Source organism: Epinephelus fuscoguttatus, linkage group LG4 (assembly GCF_011397635.1).
Source record: "Epinephelus fuscoguttatus linkage group LG4, E.fuscoguttatus.final_Chr_v1".
NCBI lineage: Eukaryota > Metazoa > Chordata > Actinopteri > Perciformes > Serranidae > Epinephelus > Epinephelus fuscoguttatus.
In genome coordinates this window covers 15719198-15744050 of record NC_064755.1, presented here as the reverse complement: position 1 = coordinate 15744050, position 24853 = coordinate 15719198, and the positions used below count along the sequence as shown (strand labels likewise).

Here is a 24853-nt window from a genome sequence, read left to right as displayed (position 1 = left end):
TTAGATTTTATTAGCAAACTTCACATTTAAATATAAATACTTTTCAGAAATAAAATCCTCATGTCAATAATCAATACAAAAACCATGTTCAAAACCAATAAATATACACTTTGCATTTTGCATGTGATGACTCCGTGTGTACCACAGTTTGATGCCTGTTAGCAGCAGCACAGGAAGAATATGTACTCAAATGTCGCAGTGATACAGTTGCGGTAAAAAAAAAGATGTCCTTGCACATGTCAGACGAGCCAAATGGAGCACTGTAAGTTCTTTTCTTTCCTCCTCTCCTCCTGCGTTGGCCCGCTCTCACAACACTGAGGTAATCTCATCTTGGATCTGAGAGATCAGGATCTGGGACAGCACGATGCCTGCAATCTAGAGGACAGTAGCAGCCACTTTAGATTACAGAGCAGATTCTCTGTAACTTTACAGCCTGTGCCGAGCGTCTCAAGGTCCCCCGAGCTCATTTGGCGCAGGGAGGAAATGTTCAAAATGAGATAAGACTGTTTGGATTGTGTCACTTGAAATTACTGTACACCCATTTTACGAGGATTCTAACACTTATACATATCACTTCCTATAGAGCTGATGACAAAGTGTTCCTCACAGGGAGGACGCACATATTCAGCGGCAAACACAGCTTTTAACAGAGCTTTTCAATAATTAACAGTTTGATTTAACAGTGGCTTGTTAAGCCGACAAATCCAGTAATGGTGTTTAGTTAGGGTGTGCAAGACAAAAAAGAGAACTTCATCATCAGATTTCCTGCACATCAAAGCAACTGGAATACTGGTGCAATTGTTCTGACAGGACTCATGGGTAATTCACACGCTTCCCTCTTAGCAGGATCTTTGGGGACCCAATCAGCCAGATACGAGAGCGAGTGAGATCAGGCTAAAGATCCGGTGGCAAAGCTGCACGCTGTGGCAGAATGCATTGTGACAGTAGCTGAATCATCTTGATAAGTAAGCGTACTAATTATTTAGAGGCAGCTTTTGATAAGTACTACAGTAATTAGATTTCATGGCAAATCTAACATATTGACTTGACTTATTAACAGCACTTAATGCTGTGGGATTTGAGGTGTGTTGTGCAGTGGTGCTCAGTGAGTAGGAGGGGAATCGTTACTATGCTTCTTTCTTTGGCCCATAATCTTACATTATCACACGCAGACTTCTACTGCGGTTGCACATTAACCCGAGCTTGCGGTCTAGAGTAGAGTAATAAATGAATAATGTGCAGTTAAAAATTCATTGTCCCATTGCGCCTAGTTATTGCTGTCTAGGTATAACCCTCCATTTTAAATCACTTCTATCCCAGTAGCCTCACATTAACCTTACACCCTGTTGGTTTCTTTTAGAATAAGATTTTTATTAGATTTTTTTTCATCTGTGCTTAAACAGGCTAATTCTATGTGAGACAATCTCCACTTGAGCAGGGAAGTTGGTGGAAGCTCTCTTGATATTTGTACGTGTGTTACTTCAGGAAAGGTGCTGGGTTCTGATTGATTAAGTGCTGCTCGGACTATTTCGCAGCCTCGTCCAAATGCACCATGCCAGTCTGCCTTTGAGCGAGCCGGGTCCGTCGATATGTTGATCGCTACACGCTCAATCCAGTGAGCCCCCAGTTGATGCCTATATTGACTCGTGTGCGTGTGTGAACTTATTTAAGACAAGACTAGAGCCATTTCAGCCCAGAATTGTCTGACGTTACTGATGGCCAATGACTGTTGCCAATTAGTGCACAGCCTGAATTAAAGGAATACACTCCAAACAAAAATGGGGCTAAACAGTACCCAAAAGAGGTTCTTTGGCTTGTAATCATAGGGGAACATGTTTACAATATGTGCTATATGGCACCCATCTTTTAAAGGAACTGTACAGTGCCTTTGTCAAATAGTGATGTATAGAATCATTAGAGGTGCCATATAGTGCCTAGGGGGGCCTTGAACCATACCTTATTATACTATGGATGAGCCAATGTGCTTTTTAATGAGCCTATTACCTAAAATATGAATGATTATTAATGATGTCTTCTGAAATGTTGCCTCAGAAGAATCATTTACTAAATCTTTACTGAGAAACACAATACGTTTTGCTACTTGATACTTTTTCAAAGCTGAAATATTTCTGTGCTCATGGGGGCAAAAAGATAGAGAGTCACTGCTTAACTGTGTTATCCTCTGGAATTACATTGTTTGTAGGCTGTTTTAATGTTTTTATTCTTTCCCCAGTAAACTAAAACTAACTAAACTAAGCTGAAGAACCAGTGGAGAACCTCTAAAGAACATTACAGAGGTTTAATAAGTGCAGCAGTAGTTCTATGACATCACAACCCATGCCAAAGAACCACTGAACCAACATTTCTCTATATTTTTCTGTATTTCATCCCCCCAGTGAGCATTTGTTTATTAATTACTCACCCAGTGTTACGATTAATTTGTGAAGAAAACGTTTGTTTTTCTTGTATGCCTCAATGGTGAGTGAAGAATCCAAAAACAGAAAAACTGTTGATGAATTGGAGTAAAAGAGGAGTGTGTTTAACAACGGCACAATGATATCAAAACATCTGTTACTGAACTCTCACACGGCTCGTGCAGTACGCAGGTGAAGGTTTATATTACAGAAGTTGTGTGAGTGTGTAAATGAATGTTTTGCTATAGTTTTGCTTTAGTTTAATGTGACCCCTTTGACTTCAGTTTATTATGAATTTTCTGTTTTTTTGGATTCTTCATTCACCGGAGACATGCGAGAAAAACAAAGTTTTCTTCCCCCACGTCAGCTTAACACTGGGTGAATAATTGATTCACAAAAGATCATTTTTGGGGTGAAGTATACCTTAAAGTAAGTGCATGTGTGTGGTTACCTGCGGCAAGGCCAGACCCAGTGCGAGAGCGCCCACCAGCAACAGATGAGACTCGATCCACATCACTGCTTTGTCCGCACAGCCTACCGGGTAGATCGACTTGTTTGCCTCTAGGTAGTTCTGGGTTTGAACCCCAAAACCGCACATAGTGTTGATCACTGTCTGTAAGGCAGATGGGAAAGGCAAAGACAGAAAATGCAATAGTTGGAGAGATAATCTTTCTTTTTGTCTTGTTGATGAAACGTGAAACACTGAAAATAGTTTTCAGAGAATGCTTTCACAGGCTGCTGTTTCAAGTTTTGTATTATTTTGCATTGACAAATCTTTTAACTATTATGACAGCCAAGGGAGAGTTTTGCAGAAGCCTGTTAACTGTAAAGACTTTGAATAAAGAAGAGGAAGGAAAAGAGCAAAAGTATGATACAACCACATGCATTTGATGTGACATGGAAGGCTGTTCAGTCCCTAAAGTAGCCATGCAGTTACAGGCTGTGAACAGCAGGTTGCAGCACTGCATCAGCTCCTCTGATGTTTAATTAATTGATTGTTCACCCATGTAGAAAAAGGTTGCTGCGATCTGTTTTCCGTGTAGCATGATGTATAATCAATATTAGTGTGATGGATCTACATGCACTCTTTAGTTTTCTGTCTCCACACAAACGAGAAGGAATTGTCATTGGTGGCTTGTAAGCTGTGTTGCTGTGTATCTGCACAGAGGTTAGACAGGCAATTTGGATGTGTCTTTGTGCAAGTGCAAATGTGTGTATTCATGCATGCACGAGAACACTATTTACATATATACTGCTTGTGTGCCAGCATGCGTCCTTATCTGCACACATTTCATTTGTTATGCATGTGCAGGTAGCTGCGTGTGTTGATTCTGTGTAGACAAAATGCCTTAAAATCTTCATGGAAAAGGGTTTAAATTTTGAAAGAGGTAAATCACCGCTGCCAACACTGCCTGCACACGCACAACATGTTTCTGTAGTCTGCATATCAGACCACATATCAGCGCTCTATATGTTGGATATGAGTGTAAACGTCCCAGTTGGTTAGCCCCAGCTTTTGTCTGCAGTGACTCTTTGTCGATGCAGGTTGTGCTGCTTGATTTTAGAGACTTTTCCCTTGATTATTTTATCATTCTGAAATGTTTTTTAGTTGCAAATCACCTCATGGAGCTGGCTCCTGACTTACCGAGACACTCACAGTCACACAGCAATCATTCATGCAAGCTACAGACTCTTCATAAGGGAGAAAGTGGCAGACCAGTTCTATGCATGACAACTAACTTCACCCAAAGGAAGGTAATATCAGCGGCAATTTAGACCTGAAGATGTAGACCTGCTGATGTCACCTCCAGGCAAGGAATTGAATAGCTTCTGCACTTTTGACACACTTGTATGTGCACTTATCCAACGTCAAAGTAACGTAAATAGTGTTTGTAGTGTCATTGTCAAGAACACAGAGAAATCTGGATTCTAAAGCTTAAAAAATATTTGTTTTGTATCATCTTATCTAATTAGTGGCCATCAGGCAGAGAGTGTGAGATGAAGTGTTCTAACACCTGAAAACATGACATCAGTACAGAGAAAAACAGCTGCTATTGTAACCCTTATTAAGCCTGATAATCAGGAAACTGGCATTGCAGTTTCATTTTTACCCCATTCTTTTAGCTTTACATAAAGGTTCTGGTAGTTGTCTTGGGAGGGGAATTTATTTGGCTGCCCTAACCATTCAACAGTGACATATCTGTCCCTATAGCCAGCCAATTCATTTGACGCAGACGCTATGGTAGTGGTTGCGAGGAGCAGTTTACATTTTTCTGTTTTCTACATGAAACAAAGAAAAATGTTGCTACTGTACCTAGCAATGTAAAAAAGACGATGTCCCCAGTCTCAAATGTTAGCGTAACAAGCTTTCGTTGGTCAATCGTCTCTGAAATTGGGACAAAACAGCTGTCAATGGGCGCAGCGCCAGACCTGTATGAATCTCTGAACAAATCTGACAGTGTGGGCAGCAATTCGGAAGTCTGGGACCAGGATAATGCTCTCAACCTGTTAAACTTGCAGGAAGCGGATCTGTTTAGAACAGGGGTGTCAAACTCATTTTAGTTCATGGGCCACATAGAGCCCAAAATGATCTCAGGTGGCCCAGACCAGTAAATCCATTTCAGAATAAGCTGTAAATAACAACACCTCCAAAATGTTCCGATTCTTTTAGGGTACAGACATAGAAGCACATTCTGGGAATATTCATTTACAAAAAAGATGACAAACAGCTTGAGATGTGGTAAGAAAAATAAGTGCATTTTCAACGATGTGTCACAGTTTTTCCACATTCTACCAGTCTGCTTCTCACTGTCATTACATGTGCATTTTCCCACACATTTTTACTCCTGTATACTAACACTGGCTTCACCGTACCACGCTGAGTGGAAGCTATTAAAAAGGCAGGGGATAACTTATTCTTGCAAGCCACTTACAAGTTTAAAGTTTTGGCAGTGCCATAGCAACACGGCTCCACCAATTATGTTTAAAGATAAAAGTCTGATACAGATTCTTTTGTACTGAAACTGCTGATTCACAGTATTTCGCCCAGTGTATGACATCTTGACATCATATGACCACAGTAAGTATTCATTGTTTTTTTCCGAGAACTGTACTCTGGTCATTGCCAGATATCAGACAGACATAACTCGTGACATTCTGTTTCTATCTTTGGTCTTACATTACTTCCAATCTAGCCAATTTCTGTGGGGCTGGGAAATTTGATTTTCCTTAACCAATCACCAGAGATCAATGTCCTGGCCTGAGTCTAACGTCATTTTAAGGGTAGCCAAAAACAAACTGTGACATCAGGCGATATCGAGAAGACATGTTGATTTAAAAGAGCTTTTATAGAGGCGTCAATCTTGTCTGTGGTGCTTGCTGTTGTTATTTTTAGTCCTCATTGGTTCCGGCACACCACTTGACAACAGCTTGACAATGGCTTTAGTCCTGCATGTGGCGTGGGTTTGCTAATCAACTCCCCCCTGTGGCATTCATTATTGTTTTTTATTTTAACTGAGAAGCCACTGTTTTATGTCACAATGTCAGATGAATCATTCGACTCATACTCGGTGGCGTGTGGAGATACAAAGATCTGGTTCCCAGGCAACTCTGGTCAGCTTCTGAAGTGGCACTTTACTTGAAGTAGGCTACTTAGTGTTTAACTTGCTCCTGAAACCTGGTGGCTCGAAGTTGTCAATATTAGGTGTGCACAGTCATCCAGTGGGTCAGATTGTACCCTTTAGCTGCCCGGTTCTTGCCCAAGGCCATATATTAGACACCCCTGGTTAAGAAGTTATTACTTTCCTCACCTGTAGACGCTGCACATCAGCACACCCACATTTCCACTTCTCTTTTATAGCATCTTAACGTCTCACTCACTTTACTCAGAGAGCCGAGTTTTAGCAGGTAACCCAGTTTTAAACTGTTGCTGTTATATTCCTTTCCTGCATGTAAGTGGCGAAGGTTGAACTCATAAGTGCAGGTCCAGAGAGTCTGAAACTTTTGCACACTGTGTCCTTGGTGACTGATACATCTACACATTTATCACCCAGAGCGCCTTGAAATGCAATTAATTGCTTGACACTACTCTGAAATCTCCTTTTATCTCTTACAAATGCTGCTAACTGGAAATCAACCCAAGTCTTCCTTGAAACAGTGTTTTTAAGTTGAAGTTACTTTAGTTTTCCATTAAGCTTTTATAGTAGTTTGTCCACACAGTGTAAGTCAAGAGGCGACAGAGAAAAGCACGCACCTCTCCAGGAACAGGAGTGCAGCAGGAGTAAGGCACGGCACAGCGCTCGGAGCTGGGGTTCTCATGTGTGCAATTAAAGTACAGGTTCCAGGACCAGTCTGTGTAGTTGTTCCACCCACAACATTTGAACTGAGAGAGAGAGAGACGAAGAGAGAAATAGAGGGGAGAGCACAGCACAGGTTTATATTTAGAAACGTGGCCCTGCTCTGCACTGTACATCCTGCCAGTCTGGGCTTCTCCCATGGGAAAACCCAGGCTCGCAAGTGTGCCAGTATGTGCAGATGGAAGAGGAATATCACATGAGGAGACCCACAGAGCACAGGAACTGTATGTAACATGGAGCCTCTCATGTGGAAATCCCTCACCGAGGCCAAGATAACAAACGTAAAACACACAGCCCTGTGGTCTCTGGTTGCGGTTTCCTGGTTTAGTGCTCAGACATATTCAATAAACCACTAGCTGTGATCAATTTGAAGACGTGTGTGATGTGAATAGCTACAGGCACTCAAGCTAAGTGGAACTAGCCACAACACCTCTTTCTGGATGTAATCCATCAGGTTCTGCAGATCCAGGTCATCCCTGTAGTGCACGATGGCTTTCTTCACAAACTTTCCCAAAGCGTCCCGAGTCTAAGAGAGAGGATAGAATAATAGCTTTAATATAAACATAGCCATGTAGGTAAGAAATTAATTCTGTTAAGTTTTAATAACTTCATTAAAATTACCAGAGGTGAACTTATCTACAAATGTCTATATAAGCAGGCTCCTAAGGTGCTCAGTGGTGAAACCTCTCTGGCTTTGTGACTCAGTTAATTACTCAGGCTGCATCTATAGAGGACTGCAAAGTGCCTTTTGTGAAACCTCCTTTGGACAGACACTGTGGAAATCCTTACACGACTCAAAATGGATCATTTCTGGGATCATTTTAAATCTAAGATAAAACCATTTCTCATGAGTGAGCAGACGTATATTCACGGTTAATCCGGTGGCTTTCTTTGGATTTGATCTACCTTTTATTGTAAATTGCATATACAGTGCAGTGTAAATGCATCTTTTATAAAAGGCCACCAAGGGACACGTGTAACAAATTAGCTTTCAGGCTATAAACGATACGCTATGCAGCACTAGTCTCTTCACTGAATATTCTACGCTCATGTATCTGCCCATGTAAGAATAAACATAAATAATGATGGCTGATGTCTGAGGGGAACACATAACATCCTCTTGTTTGCATTGTATGAGCATCCTGTGGGATGTATCTCGACAAGGCGGCAGCGGAGCAGGAACCGCTGCAGAGAAGGCTGCAGGAGTGCAGCACAATGATAATAAAATCATTCATGCCTTCGACATCAATGTATACAGTGCATGCCAAATACAGAGCGCACACATGCAGTGGATAATTGCTTGAATTTACCCATTTGCTATTATAATGTGGTGATTTTCATCATCTCCACTCGAGCTGAATAAACAAAACCCAGATGAAATATAAATGAAATACATTGATTTTTTTTTTTAATAATCTGTAATGAGGGTTTCAAACTCGATGAGGCTGATTCAGACATTAAAATACTGTGCTACATTATTTTGTCCGCCTTCATTGTCTGTGGTTTAATATGTCTGTTATATAGCTCCTCTATTCTCACATATAAATTGAGTGTTTGAAAAGGTATTTAATGCAAATCTCCATCCTTTAAAAATTCTGAAAACAAGGAGGGGCCACGGTTACACAGGCTGAGTTCAGATGTAATATATGCTAATATGAGCGCTGTATGCTAATAAGCTGCTGAACTTTAAAATTTCATTAAGCCTGGAATGAACTTCTGTGAGCGGTTTGCTGAAGGCTCTCTGAATTGTTCTTATTGCAGCCGACGTTGGAACAGGTTATGTTGATAAATACTGTGAGCTCTATCAAAATAGCCCAAAATGTTTTATCCCGAAGTAGTTTTGCTAAATTGTTAGGATTTTAACAGCATTCTCCCGCCTCCCCTCCCCTCGTCCCACGTGGTGCGGTACGCTCGTGGGCCTCACAGCCCACCGTCACACCTCCCCATGTCATTAGTGGCAAAGTCTCCTTCAAGGGATCTGTTGAAATGGAACATTTGGTTCCACTTTGAAGTGCCGAAGCATTTGAATCATTTAGCGGGGAAGGATGCTGGGAGGGTTGTTAAACTGCTCTGTTTAGCAGCAGGCAGTCCGAGCGCTGACAGAGAACACAAGGGAGAGGAGAGGTATCATCAGGCACCAGGCACCTCGCCACACACTGATGTCAGGGAACGCTGCCACTGCTGGCTGTTGTGTTTTTATTCTCAGCGGAGCCCTAATGGGATGTTACTGTAGGAGATAAGTGGATGCTAGCAGGGGGATCCTTCCTTTCCCTGTAGCCTTCAGATTAATCACTGGGGTCATTTGCGGGGTTCTGTTGCCTACACAGGAATGCACATACATATATGTACATTTATGCAGCCATTAAGTAGATTGCCTGTTCTCATACAGACACTTTTATTCAGCGCTCAGAACCCCACACAACGAGTTTCAAAATGATTATTGTTTTCTAAATGGATAGAAAAAAGCATCCTCCAGACAAAATTATGTTTGTTCTTCAGACTTTCTTTACTTTTTCCTTGTTAAATACTGTATAATTGTACCTCTGGAGGCTTCTAAAACTCATTCAGATGAAACAATCTGAAAATGCGATATTGCTTTTTACGTCCCAATTCCAAACCACACACACTAATTGTGCACAGACTTAATACAAATCTATATAGTGTACTGTTTTTGCAGTAAGTGTACCAGACATCAACACACTTCACCATTTTATCTGCAGGAAATTATACAGTAGTGTTGTGCTGTTCACCAATCAATACTAAGCTGTGGGTACGTCAATCTTAAGATTTTTTGCTGGAGCTTTAAACTTTATTTGAGCCAAAACAAAACGTCTCTGAGGATTTACTGTTTACTGGTATTTTTTATTTTTTTGGTTTCTAGGATATTTCAGTAGCTGTCTCTCCGCTGTCTTTTTGCAGCTGTGAATAGCTCCTCCATTTCCTTCACACACTTCACTTTTGGAAAATAGTGTGCATCAACAGTACACTCAGAAATAAAGGGTTCTTTTTTGAGTACACTTAGTTTGTCACTTGTCCATTACATTCTGAAGTAGTCTGAATTTGGGTCACAGCTTTAGTCTTGTTTGAATTCGTGAGGAAGATAATGTCGTTAACAGTAAACTTCAAAAAGAATATATCATTGTGCTCCAAATGGCATATTTTTTCTTTTTACTTTTGGTACTCACTGTAGCTGCCTTTACAAAGTACGCACTGTTACATGGAGTATGCATACAATTGGGACATACTACCCCATCCTAACATTGCGCCCTGAACTTTGACCCTCTTGCTTGTACATTTGTCGGAGTCCATTATGCAAAATTTGAAGTAAGAAAAGCAGATCTTAATGGTATCACTTGTTGTTACCGTGGTGACACAACAAAAGCCATTCACTAAGGTCGCTGGGGACGAAGGTCAACCCTGAGAGCTCTGCTGTTGCTATGTTGCAGTGAATGTAGTTCAGTTGTTCTTAAATGGTGTGTCGTGATGCTAATCCGGGTGTGCCGTTGGATTTTGTGATAACCACATATTATTTTGCAAAATTCAACTGGGCCTGTTGATTGACTGAATCAGTATGTTGTGTGCACCCGTTTCCTAATAAAGAGGCTAACTAGAAATGTAATTTAATTTAAAAAAAAAAAAAAAAAAAAAAGGTTTTTCTCGCTGTTTGCGTGCAGGAATTCTACGTTTGTGACACATCAAAAGCCCTGATTGGCTGCCAGTGTGAGGGATGATAAAATAAATGATAAAAGGAGAAAGCCGTGAGTGGGACGATGGATTGTTTGCACCAGCAAAGACGACCTACCACTGAAAGAAAAGAGAAATGTCAGGAGATGCTATCACGAAAGCTACCTGTCTTATTTTTGTCTTATTTTTATTGTCTTATGTCGTGATAAGAGTGATAACACACGTCATAGAAGCTATTGTGCACAGATATAAATACAGGTGCCTTGAGATTTTAGCTTGCCCTTAGGTGTGCCTTGGGCATATAAAGTTTGAAAACCACTGATGTAGTTTTAACTTTTCAGTATTGTCTGCATACATTGTAGATTCTAACATTATATTCACAGCAGTAAAATTTAATTAGCATTTCTTTGTCATAGTTATGTCCTTCAGCTGTTGGTTATCCTTAAGATTATTATTTTGTTTACTTAAATTCCTCTTCCTATTATTTCTCTTAGTTTGACTGGTAACCAGTCACCGGAATGGGCTGTCATCTGTGTCATTCGTCATTGTGGCTTCTGACAGCTGTCAAAATAAGATGTCAAAAAGTTGTCAAGCTGTCATCTGTCTGTGGCTCAGTTTATGTGACGCCTCTTCGGAAGAAGCTCTTCCGCTGCGCAAAGGACTGTGGGTAAGAACAGCCAGAAAAGCATGCAGGCTTGTGTACTGTGGAATGTGACTGGATGCAGTAGGACATCCTGGTGTCTCTGGCCTACTGCATTTAACATACTATGTATGCAAATCTTTTTCTGGCACATTAAATAGTAGTTATACACGGGTTAGGGTTTCTTCAAGCCCGCAACATCTGGGGCTGATTTGAGAATCCGCCCTGCTCAACTCATTAACATTATGCATTAATCAGTGACCTGAACCCAATCTGCAAACTGGAGCTGAAAGTTTCTGGTAATGACAATCACTGACAACCTGTGTGCCGTTGGCTGTATTGTAGGTCATTTTCAGTAAATATCACATTGTAAAACGTGTTTTCTGTTTTAAAGTACAAACGTAGGGAGACAGCAAGCATCTTTTAATTGTTTACATTTTATGTATTATCTTGAGTGCACAGCAGATATCCTGCCTGGTATGTTTAGCGCTGTTGATAGGTGCAGTGGTTTGCTTAATGACATTCCAGAATATGTAATGGATTCAGTGTGGATGGAGAGGCTTACTACCTGGTGTACTACCTACATATTTGCAGAGGGAAATATTTTTATTGGAGATAATAATTTGCGAGATTTAAATATGTGGGACTTCAACAGATTTCCCTTGTCAAAATCAAATAACAGAAAGCCTTAGCACAGCAGTGCAATGATAAAGCTGCTTACTGTGTGACGGAGACAAGAGAGATTTGGAGAAAGGGGAGGAGAAAGTGGACAGTGGACTTTTGCACAGTGTTTCTGAAACTAAACTCAGAATGCTGATTTGTTACTCTATGACCCACTTGCCTGAACCTGAGATATTTTCTAACAAGCTTACCTGAACTGCCTGACCCATGGGTTGTAGGTAGACATGCGCATCACCACTACATATCATGGTAATACTTCCGGAACGCACAGTATATATATATTTTTTCCAGAATACTTAATTAAGTTACTTTTGTCCAGGTGTAGTCATGCACAGTAATATACATGCAACCTGTTGTGACAGGTCACATTGTATTAATTAGAAAAGGTTAGGAACCACTTCTGGCTTCTTACAACTTGAATATTATCATCATGACACCAACTTTGGTTATAATACTTGCCATTTGCCATTGTTATTCAGTACTTAAAAACTGCTTCGGTTGGAGGTAAAACTGAAAGTGAACACACTCAAAAAGTATGTAATAATCCTTAATAACAAATTAATTCACTACTAATACTCAGTACAACGTGCAGTCAGATTTGTATCCGAGAAAAAACTATGTGTGCACAGCTACGGCAAGTGCAGTAGGTCAACGCTGAATCAGAAGTGTGTAAACCGTGATGGATGTTATCAACGAACAGTATAGATACCCAGGGGTCCCTCTGATCCTTAAAAAGTCTTAAAAGGCATTGAATTCATTAAGAAATAAAAACCAGGCCTTAACTGATATTTAAATGTCTTAAATCAAGCTTTCAAAGGTCTTAAAAATGATAAGATATGGGAGGTAGAATTTTATCAATCGCTATTTTTTCTGGACTTTGCATCAGAAAATCTCAAAGTAATTGTTCATTTAAAAAAAAGTTTATATATATATATATATATATATATATATATATAAAAATTTGGGCAAAATTATCGCCAACCCTAAGTAATTGATGTGGGTTCATGTTTCTATTGTTTCTATCTTTTTTATTCGCATTAAACTCATTAGAAGTCTTAAAAACCACTTGTCTTAAGTCGTAGGATCCCTGGGCATCATTCCCCTTCATTTTGTGCACCAAATAAGTCTGTCTAAACTGGAGGTCTGATCATCTGACTATGTTTCTTGCCTCGTCTCTTAGTTCACTGGTCTCATTACAAATAGGTATGAAGACCCAAGGTGTAATAAACTAGAATTATACTTAAAGTATTTTCCAGTTAAGTCAGTGTAAGTTGGTGCATCCAGAGAGAATAAGGATGCTCTCCTCTCCTTTCTGGCAGTCGGCAACACAAACCTGAGACACACATTCTCAGGGCTCATAGACAGCGACACAAACACTGATTTCCATTGTTGTACTGGTGTATACTGTATGTGTGTTTCTCTCTCTGTGTAAGCGGTGTGGCTCAAACATCAACAAGACATTCCCCCTGTGGGCTCAGGCGGCCCATCTGTGGGTTCAGATGCTATGCCTTATTAAGTTTTATACACTGTAGTTCACAAATGCACAGAATGCCCGAAGAACACGCTAGATCAATGGCACACAGGGGCATTCATGGTCGATGGCAGTGTCACTGTGGAAGGGAACTGGAGACCAAATGTGACCTTTATAGAGACTTTATGTTATAGAATAACTCAGCCTGCGCACAGTATTGTCAGTATGGAGACAGAGTACCTGATCGGAGTAGAAGAAGCCCAGGATTGCTATGGCCAGCTGGGTGAGGAAGACCAATGTCAGGCTGAAGGAGAACTAGAGTGAGAGAAGACACAAGTATTAAAGCACAGTCTGACTAAGGCAGAATCAAAACTGTCAGATTTGTTGTTACACACGAGATGTAAGGCTTGGCTTTGGATTAAATATAATTTGAGCTACCGTATCGGAAGCAAAGCACAGCGCCAGTATTAGTAATGTGTCTGTTATGTCTATTACTGTCTTGAGGAGGCGAATGTTCTCTCGAAGGGCTCCGATGCAGCCACAGAAAGTGATGAAGAACATGACCACCCCCACCACAATTAGGATGACAGCCGGGTCGATCAGGAACGTGTCCCGCACCGTGTCTGGCAGAAAGACAGGAACAGCCCCTGTTTAGATATCTGTCCTACCTTCACTTCTTTTCCTCCCTGCTTCTATTTCTATTTATCCAACCATTGTTAAAATGCATTCCTCGACCCCACACCCATTTCTTTTTGTTTTCTCATCCTCTCTTCCAACACTGGCTGCATTCATTCTCGTAAAATATCAGTGAGCTGTTGTGGATTATACAGGGTGAAGAGGCGTAATCAGTGGGATGAGCTCAGGTTAATCATTTTCAGTGTCCATCTACTGCATATTACAAATTGAATGTGAAAATAATGACACAAGGTAAAATTAGGACAAAGCTAAACCTTGCCAACCCACTAAACGTGACAAGCGATTGTTTTGTGTTGGGGTGGCTCAATAGGTGTGCAGCTAAAAGAGGCCACCATCTCACACCAGCACAGCTCGAGAGACAACAGGAGCTTGATGGACATAACTCAATATAACAAATGTGCACATTCTACAGGTAAAACACAGAAAAAGGCCTTTACACACCAGGGGCGTTATTTTTGTCATGAGCACTTTTACGCAGAACATAATTACTACGCAGTGGAAAAAAAAGACATTTTTCTTTCTAGAACAAGGTCGAGTTGTCTGAGTTTTGACGCAGAGAATAAAGGAATCAACCAATGACACTGGGCGGACAAGACATCGTGTCACAACATCATGACAGTGGCGGGCGTGCTGATTGTTTGAGTTTCTCAGCACCTTGTATTACATGACAGAGGACATTATAAAGACAAGGACAACATGAGTAGCACTGGTGAACAGCAACACAGATGCTCTGCAGTCTGAACCAAGATGGCAAACTTAATCACTCCTTTCAACCTTGACAAAGGCAGCGCATTCCAGATCTACTCCTTTCACTTTTACCTTTCACAATAAAAGCCTTAGACATATACTTTATGTCGATTCAACTAGGGCGAATCTATTTCATTCCTACTACTGGGTGGTCGTCTTTTCGGATTATCGCGGCCTAAAATGCCTGATTTCATGGCAGCTTTTCCAAAAAAAAATGCAGTGCATACTACAGTGTTTTTAGGCGCACTAATGTCACCATTAACCATGCATGTTTAATGCATGCCCCAGATTCGTCAAGCACTTGCAATATATCTGGATATAACAGCCTCTGTTATTGTCATCGGTCTTGTCTGTTGTCCACATGTTTCAGCCATATTCTGGGTGTGTCTTGTACTTAGAAAACTGTTTGTCAACTAGTGACTTATGTTTGTGCTCAACCACAACGTTGCACACGGTGCAGAACAGTTTATCCCCGCTTTGGAGCAACATCAGAGAATTGCCTCGCACTGTCTTTAGCTGTCATTTTTGTTGGCAGATGTGATACGGCTGTGTCGCACATGTCTGCGTTCTCACAACCAGAGACGAGGAATTTAGCGACGTTGTGCAGGGTACTGCAGTGATTGGTGAAACTCGCAGGAAACTATGATGATTGGTCAGATTTGTTGAAAATGTGCAAAATTCACAGGCATTGGTTGAGCCTGTGGTAATTGTTGCAATCACAACATCCTGGAGGAGCTGCTGTTCCAACCTTTAATTGAACAAGTATTCCAATTGAATACAAATATTTGCAGGCGAGTGTTTGGCATTTTTGTGTTGTTTATTTGTCATGCTCCCTGGTGTGCAAAGGCCCTAATAAACAATTTCTGCAGAACTTTAGAAGTGTGAAAAAATGCCTTTGTGTGTACCTGAATGTGGAAATAGTGTGTCAGGGACGTACCTGTAGCCTTCTGGACTTTAGCGTACACCCCGATGGCTACAATCAACAAGGAGAAAACCTGGGGGAAAGAGGGACATTGTAAATCACAAAGACTTGAATCAATTAGCAAATGAGCAGATGACTTCTTTTCTCTTTTCTCTTATAGTCGCTCAGATCTGATGTTGCTTCATGTTTTGCTTCAAGATGATTTTAGTATCTGGTAGTTCCACGCAGTGGCTGTAAAATAGTGCTGCAGTAATTTATTATGATAATGGGAAAATGAAACATGGGCATCGGCGAGGGTTCGGCCTGGTTAGATAAACAGTTAGACATTTTTGGGAAAAACACTTATTCCCTTTCTAATAGAAAGTTTCATGAGAAGATAAACCCACTCTCAAAACATGAGGGTGGCATCGATCTTCTCAGCTAACTCTTAACAGGTAGAGAAATAAGCTAAATTCCCCAAATCTTGCACTACTCTTGAAGAGTTTAGATGAGAATTTGGGATCCATTATCTTTCTTAATTATCTAATGCAAGATTTGAAAACCGCACCAGTCATTGATGTGTAACTCCTCTTATTTCAATATGTGAAAAACTTGCGAGGACAATATGGTGCTGCTAGTGAGCTGCCTTTGTTTTGAGCAGACTCTATTTGCACGGTCAACCAGGACAGGTGTGATCAGATTAGTGACAGTGTGTCTTTCCTCAGGTGCTGGCTGTAGTAGTCATGGCAACAGCGCCAGTTTATGTGTTTCCCATAAACAGACAGATGGACGTCAGTGGGGGAAAAAATGACAAAACATATGGAGCTTGGCTTTAATCATCTGAGTTTGGAGTGGAGAATTAGTTTTTCTGGCAAACTGGGTCTGCCTGTGATTTTAAAGGAAATCCTTCAGAGCCTCTTTCCACAGTTTGTACATAGGAGTATTTCTGTAAGAATCTCCCTGTCGAGTGGAACTTGACCTTAGTAAGAAAATTATGATTATTATCCGCCCCAGGCTTCACTGAGCAGTGCCTTGACTATTGTATGTGGACAAAAGATCATTATTATTTTTCTTCAGTGGCATGAACAGCAGAGACAGAGAGGAACAATCGGAAAGAAGGTGAAAAGGGGTGAGAAAGCAACAGATGGGTTTTGTGTGGAGTTCGGGGTTTTGATCTGGGTGAAACCTGCGATGTTCTTTTGTAAAAATACAGAAGAAAACATTACAGTAGCAAAGAAAAAAAGCTCATACTGTATAAAATATTGAACACAACAGAGACATCGGCAGCCCACGACGTGCACGCATTGGATAAAGGGAAGAATACCTCCTTTTAATGAGGTCTCAAAACAGTGACAGCATCCAGGCACAGACAGCTGAGTGTGTGTGTGCTGTAAGTAATGGTGTTGCTGGAGGATGTGTTGTAAAGCTGCTGAGGACGTGATCTCGTACTGACACAATAAAAACCGCAAAGAAGGTGGAATGTAGGTGGAATTAGAGCTTCCTGTTGATTGCATTGTCAACACTAATTTCTCTCCTTTCCTTGATTGTTTTTTTCACCTTGAATAACAGTCTGCATGTCATTTCCAGCCCCCAGCTTCACACACAGTCTCCTGATTACTGATTGTGTACGTGTCAATGTGTGTCTCCGTTTGTATACAGAACTTCTTTTGTTTGGTCTGTAAGAACATGGATTTCTTTTTTGTTTCTATCTGAAAAGGCTGTATTGGATCTCTGGAGGAGGATCCGTGGCATAACTTGCTTTGAAAGAGGTGTAATTTTTATTTGGCAACCACTCACGTCCAACTCAATTTTTTTTGAAAAGGTGCTCCGGAGAAGTAAATTGTCACTTTGAAACTGTATGGTTCTTTTTTAATCTCCCTCACATTTGTGAATCAATAATTTGACTTGACAAGACAATAGCTGACAGAACACAAGACATCGATGGTGCACGATTTCTGTGCAGTGTTTTCAAGAGTTTTGAAAGCACAGTTTGTTTTTTTAAAGGATATTCTCTGTTGTGTAGGAGTGTTTGCACCTGCAGCTCCATTTGTCAGTTCGCCACTGTGTGTGCTTATGTGAATACGGGTGGCAGAGCGTATTTGCAACAGGAGACACACACACATTCTCGCGCGCACACACACACACACACACACACACACACACACACACACACACACACACACACACACACACACAGTGAATGTATTCCAGCTCTGTTTTCAGGCTTTTCAAAGGGATGAATCAGGCTTCTCCCGGTGGATTGTGTGCGGAGGTGAAAGCCAGCTGAACTGAGCCGCGGGGACACGGGGACAAAGACCTGATGGATTAGGGCTGCAGTGTTCACTTCTGAGCCCGTGTCTGATAAACAAAGTCAACACGGGCCGGGCTGTGTGGCTGCTGTGGCTGCAGTTACTGCTGATTGGCTCTAAACGCAGTAAGAGTGCGGTACAGTGTTTGCCCCCTCGCTGTGTTAGTGTAGGAATGGATGAACAGGGATATGATGGAGGTGCAGGGACTCCGTAGTGCTACAATATGTGATCCTTGTGCTCAAAGTAGTAATGTGGCAGGGAAGCGAGGGAGTCGGAGAGAGATTTAACGATGTGCGTGTTGTGTGTGTATTTGTGTGCTGATGAGGGACAAAAGGCCTGGTGCACGGTCTAATGGCTGCAGCTAAGTGTCTCCTTCTCTTTTTCTCTAACAGTTGCAGTTGTCTCCACGCCTCCTAGGTGCACTTACAACCAGCAGAGGAGCTTGTATTATTTTACAGTGTGTACTCTTGGTATTCAGTCATATAAAAGTGGATATATGTAATACAGTAATAATTCTAACAGTTGAAATGTCAGTGTCCACTTGCAGTGACAGAACGTTTATGCCTCAACCATTTAGCTTAACAACAGTCAGCTACAAGTAATGGATAAACATTTCAAATTTTAACCTTGTATTAATCACTCTTGTTTGTTAATCTGGTCTACTTTAACCAATTATCCAGTGCTTTAAAGGTTCAGTTGTGGGATTTAATGGCTTCTAATGGAGAGGTTGCAGAACTGAAAGTTGTAGGAAAACTATGGTGGCAGACAAGAAGGCATAAAAATGTGAATGACCCTATTTAGACTCAGTGTTTGCTTTATCCATTCTGGGCTACTGTAGAACAATATGGTCGACTCTGTGGGAGAAGCCCCACTCCATATGTAGATATAAGCAGCATTACAAATATTATATACCATTTCCAGTGTTGGGAAGGTGACTCTTGAAATGTCATAGGTTACAGTGGTTTTCAAACTTTTTGTGCCCAAGGCACACCTGTATATATATCTGTTCACAACAGCCTCCATAACGTGTGTTATCACACTTCTCACGACACGTTTGTTTTTATTTACTAATATCAAATAACGATTGACAACCACCTCTTACTCATGAAATAATTATTACATCAAACCACCAATAACACATCCATTTAAACTGGAAATAATGTAAGATAATGTGATATGTCACACACTTACAACTCCTTTGCACGAATGGCGACAAATAAATTCCTCATGAATTTTTTTTTTTAAAAATCAAATTAAACTAAATTACAATTTTTAGTTAGAGTTTGCCTCTTTATTAGGAAATGGGTGCACATAACATACTGTTACAGTCAATTAAAAATTAATTCATAACTTTTGTATAGTTGAATATTACAATAATATTGTGTGGTTATCACAAAATCCCACGGCACACCTGGATTTCAATCATGGCACACCATTTGAGAACCACAGGGTTACAGAATATTAGTCACTGAAAATGTAATAATGCAACAATTTTAATTACTTCATCAAAGTAATGTAAATTATTGTTACCTTTCTAACAATGATTTTGAACAGGGCAATAAAACTGAAAAATGTCAAACGTGTTCCTGCAACAGAATAATTGTTATATTCTATGTTTTATCCTTTTACCGACAATAATATATTTGGAAGTTACCCTTTTGAAATCACTGTCAATGAGTTAGTAACAGTAATTAATTTACATATTTTTCCCAGGCAGTGTCTTTGGTTACGTTTGTTTTATATAATTATATGTAACTAGTCACCTTTAATCCCTAAATCCTACAGACTGGACCTTTAAACCATCTCATTCAGTGTATTTGACTTTTAGCTTACTATGAATTTTTAGCTAGATAGACATTTAAAAATTAAAATTTATATTATTCTATTCATTACCTTCTAGGTTTTTCAGTCACTTTCCCAATAGTTTAGGTAGGTATTTCCAAAATTTAAACATTAGCTTACTTTAAGCTAGCTCTTTTAATCATTTAGCTGTTAGCTTAGATTCGGCTAAATTTCAACTGTTTATCAGTTACCCTTAGCTGTCTATTTAAACCATTTATCAGATGCTTTTAACTATTTAACTTATTTATGCTTCACTTTAGCTAACTGGTATAACATTTTATCCATTACCTTTTTGTTTATTAAACAGTTTTTTTTCCAGTACTTTTAGGCTACTTCAGTAAAAACGTTGCTTGTAGTCTGTTTTGACCATTTATCAATTACAGCAGGCCAAATTTCAACTGTTTATCAATCACTCAGCTATCTTGTCATTAGTTCAATACTTTTAGCTATCTATTTTGATCATTTATGATGACTATTATCTCTTTATTTTAAACATTTATCCAATACATTGAAGCTAACTTTTTCAGCTATGTAATGTTACTTTCAGCCAAATTACTTTCTTCCAAATTAATCTAGCTACTCAACAGTCCCCTCACATACCCCTGGCACCTGCACAAGGACCCCCTTGGGTAAGAGCCCAGTAATATAATATATCATATGGACTTGAAATTTGTGCAGTCTTGTTGTGAAACAGTGCAGCCTACAACACATTTAAGTAACAGTACGTGACAGAAAATATATAGAAACATTCAGATACAGTATACCAGCAGGCGTACACAGTTTCCAGGTATTTTGTTATTTCACTATGAGTCAGTGCTCGACTGATTTGATAAGAATGCACCACTCAACATTTGCTACAGTGATGTATGAGCAATCTCAGTGTCCATATATAACTGTAGTAAACTTAAAATAGGTAGCAGCAGGATGGCTGGGTGCTCCTGCTGTTTGCAGCAACGGATACTATCTGAATTATATTTCTTCATTTATTATTCATAAGCTTTTTTACTTTGCTGTTTTTAGTTTGGCCTCCTTTTCTAGCAGATCTGACTTTTTTGGAAAGCTACAACTCCCTGATAGCTGGTGATTTGTATCCCCAGAAATATTAAGAATATATAGTGTCCCAGGACACCATAACAGCTGTGTTTTTGTCAGTTTTGGCGTGTGCTGCACAAAGACAAATCCTTCAACAGCATAACTCTACTCACCCAAAAAAGGAAGCTGAAGAAGAAGAGAAAATATCTGATCCAGGGGTTGACGAAACTGAACGTCTCGGCTCGGTTTAGATTCTGTTTCCTGTCCATTGTTTGATGGTGTTTTTGCTGTCACATAGAGCCACTGTGAGTTTTACTTCAAAACAGTCCTCAACCCGAGCCCCACCCCGCAGATACTCAGCCGCCATGTGAATCTGTGAGGAAGGGGGGTCGTTTGCTGGCTGTGGGGGTGTCAGGCTGTCTAAAAAAGGGGACATGAGGGTGTGACGCTGCTCCGCCATGCTGGTAGGGCCCAGAACTGTCTATGTAGGCAGGCAGGTCAGATTACACAAAAAATATCTCTGGCTGACTGCAGCTGAATGGCTTACGAGCTTTGGAGTATTGTCAGCCAGCTGCCAGACTGTAGAACTTCTTTCACCTCCGTGCACTCTCTGTCTTCCTGTCTTTCCCTGTTACTTCAAAGTTCCTAGATGCTGTATAATGGGCCCACAAGCATATTGTCCACTTGTTTCAATATTGATGTTAATTGCTTCTGTAAGGCTTGTGTTCTAGTTTACAAATTACAGCCTCAAAGACAGATGTTTTCCTGCAAAAGACTGGAGCAGAATCACAGTTGACAAAGGCTCGGCAATGACGTCTTTGAGAGGAAGGACATCTAATGTAATTAAATAATATTGGGCAGTTTGCGCCAGTGTGCTGTGTCTGTTTATGCTTGAGAGTGAATCTGCTAAACTTCAGCCAAATATCCTTCAAATAAATCAAGAAGCTAAAATGTCAGGGCACCAATTCTGTAATGAAATTTAGATGTAATATTCAATTGATAATCGAATGGCAAAATGGATCATCTGTCTGACTGACAAGATCATCTGAGGACACAGAACAGAAATAAAATATATCACACAACTATAAAGTTAATGTGAAATATGAAGGATGCTACTGGCTCCCTTCGAACTCTAGCTCATAGCTCAGAGATGTAGTCTGTCCTTGGCATTGGGAATACTGTATGTGAATACTTAATCACAAGATTTTTTTTTATCATTACATCAAGTGTCTCCTGTGGAGTGACAGAAGGACATAAGGTCCCTCAGGTACCTCAGTACCTTGCCAGAGCTAGAGCTTATGAGACTAGACTTAATGAGATTGATCCTTTTTTTAGACAGAATACATCTTTGTTTTTAATCCCACAAACACTTAACCAGGAGAGTTTGCTCTTACTAAGCATCATTTTTACTTTACCTTTTGTATTGTTTGATTTAATCGTTCAACTTCTAAATTTTGGATTTCTGCCAAGAGTTAAGTGACAGTCATGTTTGTACACTACATATGAAATTACTGCCAGCATCTGGTTGACTGGAAACGAGTGGAAACCGAAGTGTAGAAAAGTGTCATGTTGTAGTTTTACGAATGTGACATATTGGCACATGAAAAACAAATACAGTGTTAATTGGTGAGCTTTAGAGGTGCTGGTGGCAGAGTTTGGACAGAGCCAGTGGTTTCCGGCTTTTGTTTTATGCTAACTGCCTGCTGATTGTAACTACATATTTACCTACAAACATGTTAGTATTATGAATCGTGTCATCTTACTCTCAGCAACAAAGTATTTCCTAAAATACTGACCTGTTCATTAAGAAAAACTAAACTGCTCATGTATGTACTCTGAATATTAAGCTACTGTCAGCCAGACCCCCAGAAAGCGCGCCAGACTTAGAAGCCAATTTTGTGGTTGCCAAACAGTGGAATACTAACTTCCGAGCCCATCACAGGATAACACTGGGCCCAAAAGACCTTTTCCCATAGATTAACATTGGGAAAGAGACATCTGTAAATCAGTGGATACATTTTTTTAGTGTCGTATCTGCCACAGAATGATTTCCTTCACTATCAGGATTGGATCCATGTGGTCTAATAACATCTGGAAAGTCTAGAAAAGCTGCATGATCAAATTACTATTCCCATGTAAGTTAGCGGAGAGCTAAACCAGAAGTTTCTAATGTGCTTGCTCTACGGGACCAACCAAGGGGCATCTTCTGAGGCTGATTAAAAAAAAAAGCCAATGTGGAAGTGCCAAAAACTGCAGTTCCTCTAATGGCCACTTGAGGCTAGCTCCAAAACAGTAAATCCCCGTAGACTCCTGTGTTAAAATGCCCAAATTTATAGCAGAAATAAACATCTTCACAGCCTGGTACCAAAAATGGTTTTGGTCTAGTTAGCTAATTTCAACATTTATGACAACTGTATGGGGGGTGATTTTTTTTTTATTACTTACCTGTTTAATGTTAGTAAGGCCCATATTTAAGGGCGAGGCAGCTAGAGTGACAGGCTGTCTAACAATAGTGTCCTCAGTCTCAGTCAGATCCACCCCTTGCTCCTCCACAGCGCCAGCCTCTTGCCCAAATATGGTCACTTCTGGCTCCAAAAACCAAGATGACGGCGGTCAAAATGCCAAACGCGAGGCTTCAGAAAGGCAGTCCACAAACCAGTGGGTGATGTCACGGTAGCTACGTCCATTATTTTTCCAGTCTGTGAGCCCAACAATGCAGAATCTTTTGTGTTATTTTATAAGGGTCAGTTGAATGTTTTTGGCTTCAAGCATCACAGAGCAACTTTCATGAAGGGGGGTCTCGCCTCCAACTTCGTATCCAGTTCTCTTTATATCCATGCTGTCAGCGGGTGGTTTGCTTCACTTAGCATAAAAACTGGAAACATTTGGAAGTCTAAAACTGACGTGGTTTTACTGGGAAGTAGCCTTGCACATAACACTTATGTTTTTGTACAGATTCAACAAATACAATATAACACATTCATTGGTGAGCTTTAGAGGCATTGTTAGGTGCATTTTGTTATCATTAAACAGTCAGGTTAGCTTTTTCCAGTTGTAAAGCTAAGCTAAACTAACCTACCTGGCTGCTAGTAGTCTGAGTGGGCGGAAGTTCGCTGCATATATCAGCCTCTCATTGGGCGGAACGAGCCACCCGCTGAAGTCCCGCCCTACTACCTCTGGTTGTGTAGCAGTTTTCAACCGTTTTCAACACGTCCTTTACTAACTTTTGCGGTGTTTGATCTTGCGGGGATGTAGCCATTTTTCTGCCATGGTTCGCGTCCTGTAGGCGATATTTTTGTGGGCGTGTTACACCAAAACCTGTTTTCCCCCGGCAATATTTTTGCAAGCGCCCCATTGCTGTGGCACCGCCCAGAACGGTTGTGATTGGTTGAAAGAAATACAAGCAGCCGGGGCGTTTTTTCCTCCAATCTTAAAGTGAGAGTCGGCGCAGCAAGACCTTTCTTTTCTTGAGAAAGGTCTGGTGAGCGAGACTAGGCTGCTAGCTGTAGCTTCATCTTTATCAAACAGACCAATCAAAGCTCCCTAAAAGTGAGACATCTTGATTGCCCCCTGGTGGCTGGCTGCAGTATCAGTAATAAGCCCTGCCCATCCTCTGGTAGTGCATGGGACATGGTCCAAACTAAAAACTCAAGTACACATCCAATATTCATTCATTCATCTTCTAACCGCTTCATCCTCTTGAGGGTCGCGGGGGGGCTGGAGCCTATCCCAGCTGACATCGGGCGAGAGGCAGGGTACACCCTGGACAGGTCGCCAGACTATCGCAGGGCTGACACATAGAGACAAACAACCATTCACGCTCACATTCACACCTACGGACAATTTAGAGGCACCAATTAACCTAGTCCCCAATCTGCATGTCTTTGGACTGTGGGAGGAAGCCAGAGTGCCCGGAGAGAACCCACGCTGACACGGGGAGAACATGCAAACTCCACACAGAAGGGCTCCCACGCCTGGGATCGAACCGGCAACCCTCTTGCTGTGAGGCGAGAGTGCTAACCACCCCACCACCGTGCATATCCAATATATTTTTCCCAAAGATAGCTTTAGTCATTTAGGT

At 40.8% G+C, this 24853-nt stretch overlaps 1 protein-coding gene across 3 annotated transcripts; it reads right to left on the bottom strand.

The window, feature by feature from the left end:
• Positions 1-17: 17 nt before the first annotated feature.
• On the bottom strand, positions 18-24779 carry tspan33b (tetraspanin 33b). 3 transcript variants are annotated; one of them, XM_049574612.1, is made up of 9 exons: positions 23852-24779; positions 23218-23647; positions 15626-15683; positions 13741-13868; positions 13486-13560; positions 7200-7295; positions 6667-6795; positions 2866-3027; positions 18-375 (listed from the first exon to the last, which is right to left on the bottom strand). In XM_049574612.1, the coding sequence occupies exons 2-9, from the start codon at positions 23239-23241 to the stop codon at positions 307-309; spliced, it is 741 nt and encodes a 246-aa protein (XP_049430569.1). In that variant the 5' UTR covers positions 23242-23647; positions 23852-24779; the 3' UTR covers positions 18-306. The 3 variants fall into 3 exon arrangements, with proteins under 3 accessions (XP_049430569.1, XP_049430568.1, XP_049430567.1); XM_049574611.1 differs by lacking the exon at positions 23852-24779 and having other exon boundaries at positions 23218-23842; XM_049574610.1 differs by lacking the exons at positions 23218-23647; positions 23852-24779 and adding an exon at positions 20946-21161.
• Positions 24780-24853: the final 74 nt, after the last annotated feature.